Source organism: Conger conger, chromosome 10 (genome assembly GCF_963514075.1).
Source record: "Conger conger chromosome 10, fConCon1.1, whole genome shotgun sequence".
NCBI classification, from domain to species: Eukaryota; Metazoa; Chordata; class Actinopteri; order Anguilliformes; family Congridae; genus Conger; species Conger conger.
In genome coordinates this window covers 39,038,697-39,050,887 of record NC_083769.1, presented here as the reverse complement: position 1 = coordinate 39,050,887, position 12,191 = coordinate 39,038,697, and the positions used below count along the sequence as shown (strand labels likewise).

Below are 12,191 nucleotides of genomic sequence, written 5' to 3'. Positions count from 1 at the left end.
TCCTGAGGAAAAATGGGAACATTGGAGAATAAAAAATAACCTGACATAGCATCCTTTCATCAGTCACCCACTTCTTTTCTTTTTAAGAACCACCCACAACCATTTCTACTTTCATCTTTCTCTTTCCTGCCCATCCATACGGTGACCTGTATTACAGGTGCTACCTTTCCCCGCACTGCATCAAAGTTATTTTATATTATTACCCGCTGAAGGGTAAAGGGTATGCTTGGAATGTTTTCTAGTCAGCGTTATCGAACTCTGTTGCTTTCACTTACCAGTAGTGATTGTTACATCGGCACTAGAATGCTCAACACATTGCAATCGCGTCTTTGTGATTTCACACCTTAAAGCATTGAAAGATTCTGAAACCGTGTTCTCTTTTATATGCTGAAGGACAGTTGTACTTTCACTTTCACTGCTTCAGATAATAATATGGCAAAGTGGTAAAGCTACAAGGACGAAACAAATTTAAAAAATACACCACACACTCCGTCTTACCAATAAGCACAGCAGTGTGCTGAAAAAAAACATGGCATTGGCAGCCCACCGCACAGACCAACATACAGAAACATGTGGAGGTGAATACCAGGCACATGCAGAGGGGAGGCAGCTGGGTGCTCTTGGTGTCCAAGCACCCGTTTGCCCCAGCGCCCCTTTGATTTGATGAAAAATAATATTTTAGTATTTAGATTATTTTTGCATTCATTTTCATTCATTGGTTTTGGTAAAATATTCTATATTCTATACAATAACTGGGTGTTGTGTGTATATATGTATATGTATATATATATATATATATATATATATATATATATATATATATATATATATATATATATTGGCTCGCTGCTCAGCAGGGGGAGACCCGATCACCTCAGAGTCACAGTCGTGTTCGGAGACGATGCGGCTATATATGTGTATATATATATATATATATATATATATATATATATATATATATATACACACACACGCACACACACACACAGTATTTTAATAAAATGTATTTACAACTGATAAAAATACAAAAAAAGTGGCATATATAATAATAATTCATTTTCTTGAACTGATCATATTACAAGAATGTAACATTGCTAGTTTATTTACTTTGTCTCTCTGAGCTGTGTGTCTCTCTCTCTCATCAGCGCTCGTACCTGTGGGTGCTGAGCTGCCGGAGGGTCTTGGTGGCTGCAGTAGTCCCCCTCGTGCGGAGCGTGCGCGGGGCCCATCCCGGCCGAGGGGGGGCGGGAGGGCTCCCCGGCGGAGTGGTAGGGGTGCGGGGGGGTGGGTGAGGGCGGCCACCCTGCGCGCCTGCCTGCGGGCCACCCTGAGGATCTGGCAGTAGGTGAAGCAGATGGCGGTGGAGGGCAGGAAGAAGGTGAGGCAGGACGCCACCAGGGCGAAGGGCAGGGTGGCCCGCAGGCGGCACTGGGAGGGGGCCGCGGACGGGAGCGGGGCCGCAAAGTACGGCGGGGGGGTGGGGGGTGCTGCCGTTGACCGCGCCCGGCCGGGGCCCGGGGCCTCTGCCCCGCGTCAGGCTGTGCCAGCCCATCTCGATGGGCAGGAAGGAGGTGAGGGCGGCCAGGCCCCAGGCCCCGCCCACCAGCAGCAGGGCGCGCGGCGGGGGTCATGTGCTGCTTGTATCGCAGCGGCGAGATGATCAGCAGGTAGCGGTCCAGGCTGATCACGCACAGGTTCAGGATGGACGCGCTGCAGCACATGACGTCGAAGCAGAGCCACACGGGGCAGAAGGAGGGCCACAGCGCCCAGGCGCCCCGCAGGGCGTTCAGCATGGCCGGGGGCATCACCACCAGCGCCACCATCAGGTCGGACAGGAACAGCGACACCAGGAAGCAGTTGGAGGTGCAGCGGAGGGAGCGCTGGCTCACCACCAGGCCGATCAGCAGGATGTTGCCGCACGCCGTCGTCAGGATGATGAGGGACAGCACGCCCGCCAGGAGCCACGCCCCGCTGCTGCCAATCACCCACGTGTCGCCGCCCCCGCCCCAGGGGACGCTTCCATTGTGGCCCCAGCCGGGGCTGCCGTCCCCTCCTCCTGCGCTTCCCAAAGCCACGGCTGCAGTCGCCCCCGGGGACGTGGAGTCACCCATCCCCTGCGTCCCCCACCCCCCCTCCGCCCTCCCCCTTCCTGCCCAGTCCGTTCCCCTAAGACCAGTCCCCTGCTTCCCCCCCCCCACCCCCTCTCCAGTCCAGACAATCTCCCTAATGGCTGGAGAAGTGGGTCCGAAACAGGAAGTGGGTCCGGCTGTAAATGTCCTCCCACCCGCCTGTGGGGCGGGAGAGTGGGCTCTGCGCGTGAGCGTTAGCCGGGCAGGGCGTGCGCGGTCCCGGGGTGCCCGGGGTCCGTGGGCCGCTGCTCCGTAGCGTTGCTCCGCGGTCCCATAGCTCCGCGGTCCTCTGGCCGTTCTTCTCCCGCCGTTCCTCTCCCGCTCAGCACAGAGCTGGTGTGAACGCAGAGGCGCCCGTCAGCGTGTCTCTGCCACAGTCAGCATGACTCTCACTGGGGGAGGGCGGGAAAGAAGTGGATTACTGCGCGTGTGTGTGGTTGTGTGTGTGAGAGAGAGAGAGAGAGAGAGAGAGAGAGAGAGAGGAATGATCGTCTTTACTTTCATTCAAATGTGTGAGTGTGTGTGTGTGTGTGAGAGAGATAGAGAGAAGGGGGGAGAGAGGAAGAGAGGAATAAAAAATGAGCGTCTTTACTTTCATTCAAATATGTGTGTGTGTGTGTGTGTGTGTGTGTGTGTGTGTGTGTGTGTGTGAGTGAGTGAGTGAGTGAGTGAGCGAGCGAGCGAGAGAGGAATAAGAAAAATCAGTGTCTTTCATTCAGTATGTTGTGTACTTGAAGGTTCTGCATTCGAAGTACTGACCCTCTTTCTGCTCCTGCGCCTTGCTCTAAAATACCAGCTGTGTGTAAATGTGGATGACTAAGTATGCGTCTGCGTGTGTGTTTTTGTGTGCAAGACTATGCAAGTGTGTCTGCATTAGTGTGCATTTTGTGTGTATCTGCACGACTGAGTATATGATTGCGTATATATTAATGTGTCTGTGTGTGTGAGCATGACTGCATGCGTTTGTGTGTCTGCACGACTGAATATGTGAGTGTGTGCATGCATGGGAGTGTATTACAGAATGTTTTGCTTATTTATGTGTGTGTGCATGTCCATTACTGTTTGTGTATGTGTGTGTGTGTATGCAGGTGTTACAACAGACAGAATCATGTGAGTATGTTCATTAACGTATGTATGTGTGTGGGTGTGCATAACTGAATGAGTGTTTTTATTAATATGTGTGTGTTTGGGCGTGCATAAAGTACGTGGGGGTGGGTGACTTGGACTGGAAGTAAATGTGTGAGGACGCGCTACTTTGTGTGCCCGTACGTGTGAATAGAGCGCTGCTGTGTGCCTGTCAGTGTGAGCGCGAGCGTGACGGCGCCCACAAGTGCCTCTACAAGTCTGCAGATCCGCGGCCGCCTCCTCTCGCGCTAATCCCCGTGTCCGCCCCTCCAACCCGAATTTGAGATCTTCTTCCCGCTGCCGGGAACAGAGCGTGTCTCCGCATTAAACCGCGAAAGTGCTTTATGCAAAACCGCTAACGGTCCGTATCACATCACGCAGAATAATAGTCATTACAGCAAAAAACATCCAAATACCCCGAGGATTCAGAGAGCTGGTTGCTTCTGATCTCCGCAGTTATATGCGCACCATAATTAGATAAATTAGGCCAGAAAAATACATGAATTTCCTTTCCTCTTGCACATTTCTTTGTGATATCTTAGAGAATGGTTGTGGGAATGTGGCTGAGAATTGGCTTTCTTTTTTGAGGAAAAAAAATAACCTTTTTTTGGAAATTCACTTCTAAATATTTGAAGAATCTTTTTTCTTGTTGATTATATATTTAGATTGATACACGGGCCGGCTGTAATCTATCCGACTAAACAGACAAAAATAAGGTAGGGCTGCACATGAATCCAGTTTATTTTGTAGATTTGAGATGGAAAGTTTACACTTTTGAGATTACAGGCGTTACTGCCAACAGTCCAGTCTGAGAAAATAAATGAATGTCATCACTCTGTATTCATGACCTGGGCAGTTCTCTATTCTTCCTCCTTCATGTAGAGGAAGAATAGAGAACATGGTCATGTGTATGCCTGTTTGTGTGTGTGTGTGTATGTGCACGCGCGCATGCAAGTGCATGCATGTGTGTGAGTGTGAACATTTGCATTTCTAATTTAGTGCCTGTAAAACTATGCATAGCTGCTGTATGTGTGAATGGGCTTGTATGAATCTCAATGCCCTGAACCCAGGTTTTCTGGGCATTTCCCTCTACTTGAATAGATTAAAAATCTTCTAATAGTTTTTTTCAAAAGGTTCAGGAAATGAAGGCCATTCCATAATCCAGTCTGACCTATGGTTGTGATAAAAAAAGGCAGATGCATTTTCATAATTTAAAGGTAGCGAGAGTTTTCATTCAAAATATTTAAATATTAACAGAGAGTGGATTTGAAATATTCAAAGGCAATAAAGCTGGAACATTTTAATGTTATTAAGGTAAAAATACTAAGGGAAAATATATTTTTTATTATGTTGAAGATAAAGCAACACTGAACAACAACAAAAACTTCAAAAGAAAACCGATATCACACAATAATCCTCATGTGCTCTCGCAGTAAAGCATTACAGTGGTAACTGCACATCTTGCACAGATATTTAGAGGACAGACAGGAGGAACAAGAGATATTAACATTCAGCAAACAGATGATGGTGTGCACATACTCCTTAACCCTTTAAGGTGTAAGATCACAAATTTGTGATTAGAATGTTCAGCGAATGGAGTTCTGGAACACTGACACTGAATTTAGAAGAGAGAAAAAAACATTCCACAAAATCTATTGCACATTTAATGTAATGGATGAAAGAGTTGAAACTACTGGGCAATGAGGAAGATGTTCTGCTGGACGTAGCATAGTGGGAAATAAATTCTATTTGCAGATCATGCCCAGCAGATCTTTCATAAAGGCATAGGAGATTCAGACAAAAATTGTTGAAATGATCCTGGATTGCAAGTGGATTATATTTGAAATTCTGGCTATTTCATAACCTTATGAAGCACAATGCAGTTTCAAAAGTGTTTCAGCTTTGCAAAATCAAGGCTTGGCTCTATGAGAAGAATACAATGGGTTTTTGTTTTTAGAGAAAAGAGGATCAATAAAAACAGAAAAAGAACAAAGACGAAAAAGAAGAATAACTGCCCCCTTCCTGCTGCCTCTACCCCCCTGCAGGCCTGTGTGGGTGCGGGTGTGAGTCCGCGTGAGCGTGTTGGGTATGTGAGGCAGGGCGGCCGTGGGTGCGGCCATCGTTGCTCCTGGCGGGAGGCTCCAGTGTGGCGTCCAGGGGAAAGAGCTGTAACAGTGCCCCCTCCTGGCCAGCCTCCTTATTACAAGACTGGCAGCTGCACTGGAGGATGCGCTCCACCAGCTTGTCCACGTAGGGCATCTCTTTATTGCCCGGGCACTCCAGGGTGACCTGCATAAAATTGGTTTAAGGGGTTAGCGACAGTGTGTGGGGGGGGGGGGGGGGGCAATGCAGGGGAAAGTTCTCCTTCAGGAACAAAAAGGCTTTTCTAAAACTGCTCTTGCTTGTGTGTATTCCTCAGATGGAAACAGTCACAGTGAGAAATTCTCCCTTTGATCATAATGCCTTGTGATAGCTCAGCTGACTCAGAGGTCTAAATAATAGACTTGTGAATCCTGGTGGGCAGAACCATTTGTACGTACATCTTGTTCTGTCTATTGGGAACACCACTGCCCATGCTTGTGGGTTTAGGGAGATACGTCATCCCCATTATTTTCACATGAATCAACTGCTAGCCAGCTACATTACATTACATTAATGGCATTTGGCAGACGCTCTTATCCAGAGCGACGTACAGCTCAAAGCAGGAGACAATCCTCCCCTGGGGCAATGCCGGGTTAAGGGCCTTGCTCAACGGCTGTGCGGATCTTATTGTGGCTACACCGGGGATTGAACCACTGCCCTTGCTGGACCCAGTCATGTACCTTAACCACTACGCTACAGGCCACCCAGGCCGCAGCTAGCATGCTTGCGAGCCTTGATGTTTGACAATGCAGGACTAGGTGCTTTGGCAGTGTGTCTCCCCAAAACTCACCACCTCCCACTGCATCTGCACTGGCATACAGGAGTCACAGTGCACCAGGGACTCCGTCTGCTGCGGAAACGTGTTGGGGACGCTGTAGCTGAAACACTGCCCCAGGCATGCCCTGGGAGAAAGAGAAACAAGGAAGGCAAAACAGGAGCGATACACATTTGCAGTAATACAGCATTGTGTTCTGCAAATACTTTGACCAACCCAGGTGACAGGAGCCGGACATGTCAGTTACGCCAAATCTGCTACTTGCTTTGTTAGTAAAGTAAAAGCTATTAATATGATTTTCGTGTTTCAGACTAAATTGAACAAACTTTCCCATAGCTGGAGGGTTGCCCATAGCTGGAGCCAGAGATTGAGGCCTCCTGTTTGCGTATATGCAGCCCATGGACCTGTATCATGACGCAGGGTTACAGAGTTAGCTGGATGAAGTAAAACTTTTCACTTTAAATCCATGTTCCAGATTAATGGGGGTTCTGAGTTTTACTCAGCGCCGTTATCCAGCTAATCCAGTAACCCTGCGTCATGATGCAGGCCCCATCAGGACTATGTGTCCGTGTGTATGTTTAATGAGTGCGTTTGTGTGTTTGTGTGTGACAGGGCAGATAACAGCATGCCGTTTGGGATTCCCGGACACACGGACCTGTTCTGCATGGAGAGCGGCTGGCAGCCCGGGTGCCCGATGATCTGAGTGATGTTCTTGGCTTCACACCAGGCACTCTTGTCGGGGAACAGCGCCAAGCGGTTGATGTGCTGGGGAGGGGCTGCCACACACAGCTGCAGCACGGTCCAGCCAATCACAGCCCACTTCCACATGACTGCACCTGGAGGAGGGAGAGTCACCAGAATTAAAGCAGGAAGCAGGATTAAACAGTATGTCTTTTATTGGTTCACAACGTTCTTCCATTAAAACTCCTTTTTAAAATCCAATAAATAAAGCCAAAATTCCTTGACGGAAAGAAAACAGGCCGATACAACCCAACAATCAAGTAAATTACTTAAAAGTTGTTGTTTTTTAAGTATTAAAAGGCAAACATTACTAATCAGACCATCACACACACAAATTGAAAATATAAACATCACATTCAAAAATATGAAGGAAGATTATAATGTATAATCTTTTGGCCTAGTCTAACTTGTACTGTAGGACTGAAAGCGTTATACCCGCTCCCTGAGTTCTGCAGAGGAGGATGGGCTCCTCCCAGGGTTCTTCCTGTCTGTCCCACTCAGGGAGTTTCTCCTTGCCACTGTTGCCCTGTAGGTTTGTTCTTCCTAGGGTTTTGGCCAGAATCCATTGCACAGTGTATTGTGATAAATATTTGTAAAAATGTGCTTTCCCCAAAAGATATATTTGGTTTATATTGCCCCCATATACCATGTAATCAGTGTTACAAGAAATTAGTAAAATTGATGATTTTTACTGCTATAAAAACAGGGCTGCTCGTTGAAATTCCCAGGCCCAGGACAAAATTATATTTCTGTACTATTCTTGGGCCCGGGACAATAATATTTATCACAAGTTCACAGGCCATTGGGCCTCCCCGTCCTCCAGGGCCCAGGACACAGTATGTCGGCGGCCCTGTCTATAAGTGCAGCATGAGAACATTTAAATGCATGGCTGGAATTTAAATGTATTTTCATGACGTAAGGATATATTTTGTCAACACGATAATCATAGTCCACAGCACCATGAATAGAAGTCGATAGGCCAAATAGCTTGTGCTGGGGCACATAGAAACCACAGCATCAACTGCTTGTCCACAGCTGTGGTTCAGTGAAAATTACTTAAATAAACAAACAAACAAATAAATAAATCAATCAATATTGCGTGGCGCGTTTATGAAATACTTCAATATGACGATCCATACGCTACTGCTCCTGACGTATGGTCGATGTAGATAGCAGTATAATGACATGCAGTACCATATTTCTGATTCCAGTAAAAGGGAACATAGCAAATTAAGAGATACAGTAGAAGAATGAGAAGGAATAGAGGATGAAAAGCAATTCGTTTACCAGTGCACTGCAGACTGAATTAATTCGAAATATTAAATAAAATCAAATTATACTTTCACAAGAGGAACACAGTGTCAAGATAGATTATCAGATATTTTTACATATGACATTAATGTCATTGTTGTAATCGAAATAGCGAGAAGTCAAATGGAAAGATAAAAGGCACGTTCAAGAAGAAAGAATACTTAAGTTTTTAGATATACTCACTTACCCGCACAGAAGTAAAGAGTGGACCGATACGGGCAGTTGAGCCGCAGCCCCAGCGGCAGAGAAACGTTTCTATCCTATCCGGCAGCCCCAGGGAGACCCTAGAGAGGAGGGGAGAAATGTTCAGGCAGGCGGTAAAGAATATAAATCAGATTTTATAATAGTGAGTAGAGGGAGTCAAAGAGCCCTACTGAATATTGGGAGTTTTTTGTTTTGAGTTATAATAAAAAGTCCCCGTGAGCAGAAAAAGCTGAGAAAAATTGCGTTCTGAAGAAATAATTGCGCACTCAAAAACCCCTCCTCTCCCTTTCTGCCTCTGGCTATTCCTTCGCGCACCCCGCACCCTCTTTATCGCCCCTTTTCAGTGTCTGCGTCTATCTATGTTTCTCCTGCAAAAGAAAAATATGGAAACATATTTTCTCCTGTCAGTTGCAAGCAGAACTGCACCGCCGGGAGAGGTTTTTGGTTTATTTAACAATTTATCGCTCTCTTGAACTTGACAGCCTCCACAATTCTGTTCTCTCCTCGCTATCTCGACAGGCAAGGCGACGCTGGGCTGAGGTCCCGCCGAGTTTCTGGACGTCTAAATAAGGAGAAAATCTTGGCTAAATAAGAGAAACTGGTGCGTTTCTAAACAAGTCTGAATCTTGGCATCGGAAAAAGTTCTATTTTCTACTCTGTGAAACTCAGGTACAGAAATCTGCGTACAGACATGCTCTCACCGCTGCCAAGAGCCCACAAAACCGAGAACAAAAAAGTTTAGGAGAATATCTTTTCATCATATTACTAGACCTAACCGTTCTTTGATGTTCAATTTCCTAATCTTATTTCTGTTCTTACTCCAAAACACCCTTTCTCCTACTCCTCTGTTCAGTTCATCCCTAGCATAGCCTACTTTTTATCGCATTCTTTTGTCAGATATTCTTTTGTCAGATAAAATCCACTTAATCCGCTCAACAATCAAACAGGTACCCAAGGACCTATAAATTCGCTTCCAGTGAGAGGTTCACTCCCTCCACACTTGGGAGTTTCTCTGAAAATGCAAATGAGCTCCTAACTTGGAAATCATGTTTCACTTATCCAGTCTTGGCAACTTTAATTACAGTTTTACCCTCTCTTGCTGATGCTCTTGATTCCAAGTGCTGTTAGCTATTTCTTGGATTTGCATATTATAATTAAAGGAGAACCATTGCTCTTATTAATTTCACTTGCTCATTTTATAACACAAGGGCTTTAGACAGCAGAAAGCCTACCAGTCACCTCAAATTGCAGCTCAGTTCAGACGGTGCCTCTGTCTCACCTCGCGTGCCAATAGTCTCTTTAGATGCACTAGAAGCATGTTTTTGACACCCAACACTCTTCTGGCTCGGAATCCAGCCTTTAGCACAAGGAAGAGAGGACACCCTTATCTGCCACCGTTTTTAACCATGTGTGTCTTCAACGCAAAATTAATCCTACGTGGTTGGAACAGCATTCATTCCTGGTCATGCCTCTCATGTCTCACTGGGATATGTCTCTTACAGACCTTTGGATCTTCAAGGAAAAGTACCCCCTGCTCTGTACACGTCCTGTCACCAGAGGGGATTCTAGAGACTGGATTGGGTAATTCTAGAGAATCGCATAGGGCCCTTCTGACCAACTTCTACTATAATCATATTGCCCAAAGCTCAGGCTTTTGGGATCCCCCAATGCACAGGCCCCAGGCATCTGCCTGCCTTGCCTGTTCCTAAGATTTGCCCCTGCCTGTCACATTCTCTTGCTCTCTAGTCATGCAGTGGCGCAGAACTGGTTCCCCTGTTTGAACATAACCCAACCTGTATAACATAAAATGTGTTTCTTGTTTAGTATTAATCATCCTCCACTATATTACATTACATTACATTCATGGCATTTGGCAGACGCTCTTATCCAGAGCAGCGTACAGTTGATTAGACTAAGCAGGAGACAATCCTCCCCTGGAGCAATGCAGGGTGGAGGGCCTTGCTCAAGGCTGTGCGGATCTTACTGTGGCTACACCGGGGATCAAACCACCAACCTTGCGGGTCCCAGTCATGTACCTTAACCGCTAAACCACTTTTTTTCTGACATAATAAAAATGATATATTATAATACGATGTATTTTTTTTTTTTTAACGGAATGTAGTGTTGTGTAGGTTTCAGCAGAGTAGTACAGTACGGCTCTTGGGATTGAGACTGGGCAGTCACGTGTGCTGCAGGGGGATAGAAAGTGAACTGTGGTTTTCAGGAGGATATAAATTTCTCCTTTCCCTCTGACTCACTCAGCAGGCAGCCCACTGGAATCAGACACAAGGTCTCACCCTTTCAGAGTCTCCCTGTCTCTCCCTCTTCAGCCACTCAATTCTTCTGTGATTCCATTGCCCAGGTCCCTCTGACTGGCATTGAAGTTTTACTGCTTTACTGGACATATTTATATATCTGTAGTCTGCACTGTATTTTCTAATGTTTTCTCATTTCTCCCTTTTGAAATTTTGAAAGCACGTTCGCTGAAAGGTATTTTTGTTACCATTGTGTAGAGATGGAATGTCCAGGGGTCAGAAAGTAACAGTCATGTGATATTAATTGGTTCTACTGAAGAATTGTGGTAATTAGGAAATCCAGGTGGTTGGATCAAAAAGACTTTTATTATCTGAACCTGTATTTTCCACCACTGCCATTTTGTTGTTAACATAGGAATATTGCAAAATGGTCATTATCAGGGCCAAGCACGACTAGCTACTAAATCCAATAGAGAAATGACAGTTTGAGTATTGGATCGTTCTGTGTTTCATGGAGACATTTTTCTTCTATATTATATGGTCCTGCCATACTCATCAATTATTTCATATTTTGAGCAAAGCACCAGACCTTGAAGCAGTAAGTCACACAAAACTGCACATATAATCAGTTTAGATATATTTTGACATGTTTCTATTCATATGTTGTTCAATAGGGAAATCTATTTTGTCATTTAAATAGCCCATACTCTATGTGTGATAAATGTGAATTGAATTGATTGACATATGTGGGTGTGATAGAAAATGTACCCGTAGCCTAACCTTGGCTGGCAAGCTTTATTTCTGGCTGTAATTCAGTTCTGATGCTACATACTGTATGCAGAAATTCCTGACAGCTCTTAAATCACCCTATAGGTATGTGCCCTGGCTCCTACCTTAGCCCACCCCTTGGCCTTGATTCCCATTAAAGAACCATAAGACCAAGTGGATGAGGAGGGGGGGGCGTTGTACTGTACTACACTGTTTTATTGTGTAATCATCTATGAGCAATGAGTTTCAGCCCCTAGCCACGAGATTGCATTCCATGCAGACTGCTTCATCAGGGGGTCAGGCGTGCATGGTTAATGCATGGCCGCACAGCAACACACCTTGCACCGGGGATCATCAAATTGCTGGTTTCCCACCCTCCCTTTACCTGGGAGTCAAGTTTGAAGGCAGTATGGCCAATCAGTCGCACATCAGTAGAGTGCGGCCTGTAGCGTAGTGGTTAAGGTAAATGACTGGGACAGGCAAGGTTGGTGGTTCGAATCCCAGTGTAGCCACAATAACATCCGCACAGCCGTTGGGCCCTTGAGCAAGGCCCTTAACCCTGCATTGCTCCAGGGGAGGATTGTCTCCTGCTTAGTCTAACTGTCCAACTGTATGTCGCTCTGGATAAGAGCATCTGCCAAATGCCAATAATGTAATGTAGAGCTAATAGTTCTGGTAATTACCCAGGAGAAAAGAAAATCCAGGATGGTTGCATTTTGTGATCCCTACCTTTATTTGCAT

General features: G+C 45.8%; 2 protein-coding genes across 3 annotated transcripts in view; both read right to left on the bottom strand.

Annotated features, from left to right (window-relative positions):
* The window catches only part of htr6 (5-hydroxytryptamine (serotonin) receptor 6), a 4,885-nt gene extending 2,774 nt beyond the window's left edge, over positions 1-2,111 (bottom strand). Inside the window, 4 exon segments of the mRNA XM_061259107.1 lie at positions 1,147-1,283; positions 1,285-1,477; positions 1,479-1,624; positions 1,626-2,111. Of these exon segments, the coding sequence (XP_061115091.1) occupies positions 1,147-1,283; positions 1,285-1,477; positions 1,479-1,624; positions 1,626-2,111 (962 nt within the window).
* Positions 2,112-4,578: 2,467 nt separating this feature from the next.
* On the bottom strand, positions 4,579-8,968 carry LOC133139275 (neuroblastoma suppressor of tumorigenicity 1-like). Of its 2 annotated transcripts, XM_061258703.1 has the most exons (5): positions 8,598-8,968; positions 8,411-8,507; positions 6,827-7,007; positions 6,187-6,298; positions 4,579-5,543 (listed from the first exon to the last, which is right to left on the bottom strand). In XM_061258703.1, exons 3-5 carry the CDS (start codon positions 6,997-6,999, stop codon positions 5,286-5,288), a joined length of 543 nt encoding a protein of 180 aa, XP_061114687.1. In that variant the 5' UTR covers positions 7,000-7,007; positions 8,411-8,507; positions 8,598-8,968; the 3' UTR covers positions 4,579-5,285. The 2 variants fall into 2 exon arrangements, with proteins under 2 accessions (XP_061114687.1, XP_061114688.1); XM_061258704.1 differs by lacking the exon at positions 8,598-8,968 and having other exon boundaries at positions 8,411-8,568.
* Positions 8,969-12,191: the final 3,223 nt, after the last annotated feature.

Bases quoted from the DNA above. Each gene is read 5' to 3' on its own strand.
- LOC133139275 (XM_061258703.1), bottom strand. From the start codon at position 6,999: ATGTGGAAGTGGGCTGTGATTGGCTGGACCGTGCTGCAGCTGTGTGTG. The intron at 6,299-6,826 runs GTCCGTGTGTCC...TCTTTCTCCCAG, and splicing joins CCGCTCTCCATGCAGAACAG to GGCATGCCTGGGGCAGTGTT. The intron at 5,544-6,186 runs GTGAGTTTTGGG...AATTTTATGCAG, and splicing joins TGCAGATGCAGTGGGAGGTG to GTCACCCTGGAGTGCCCGGG.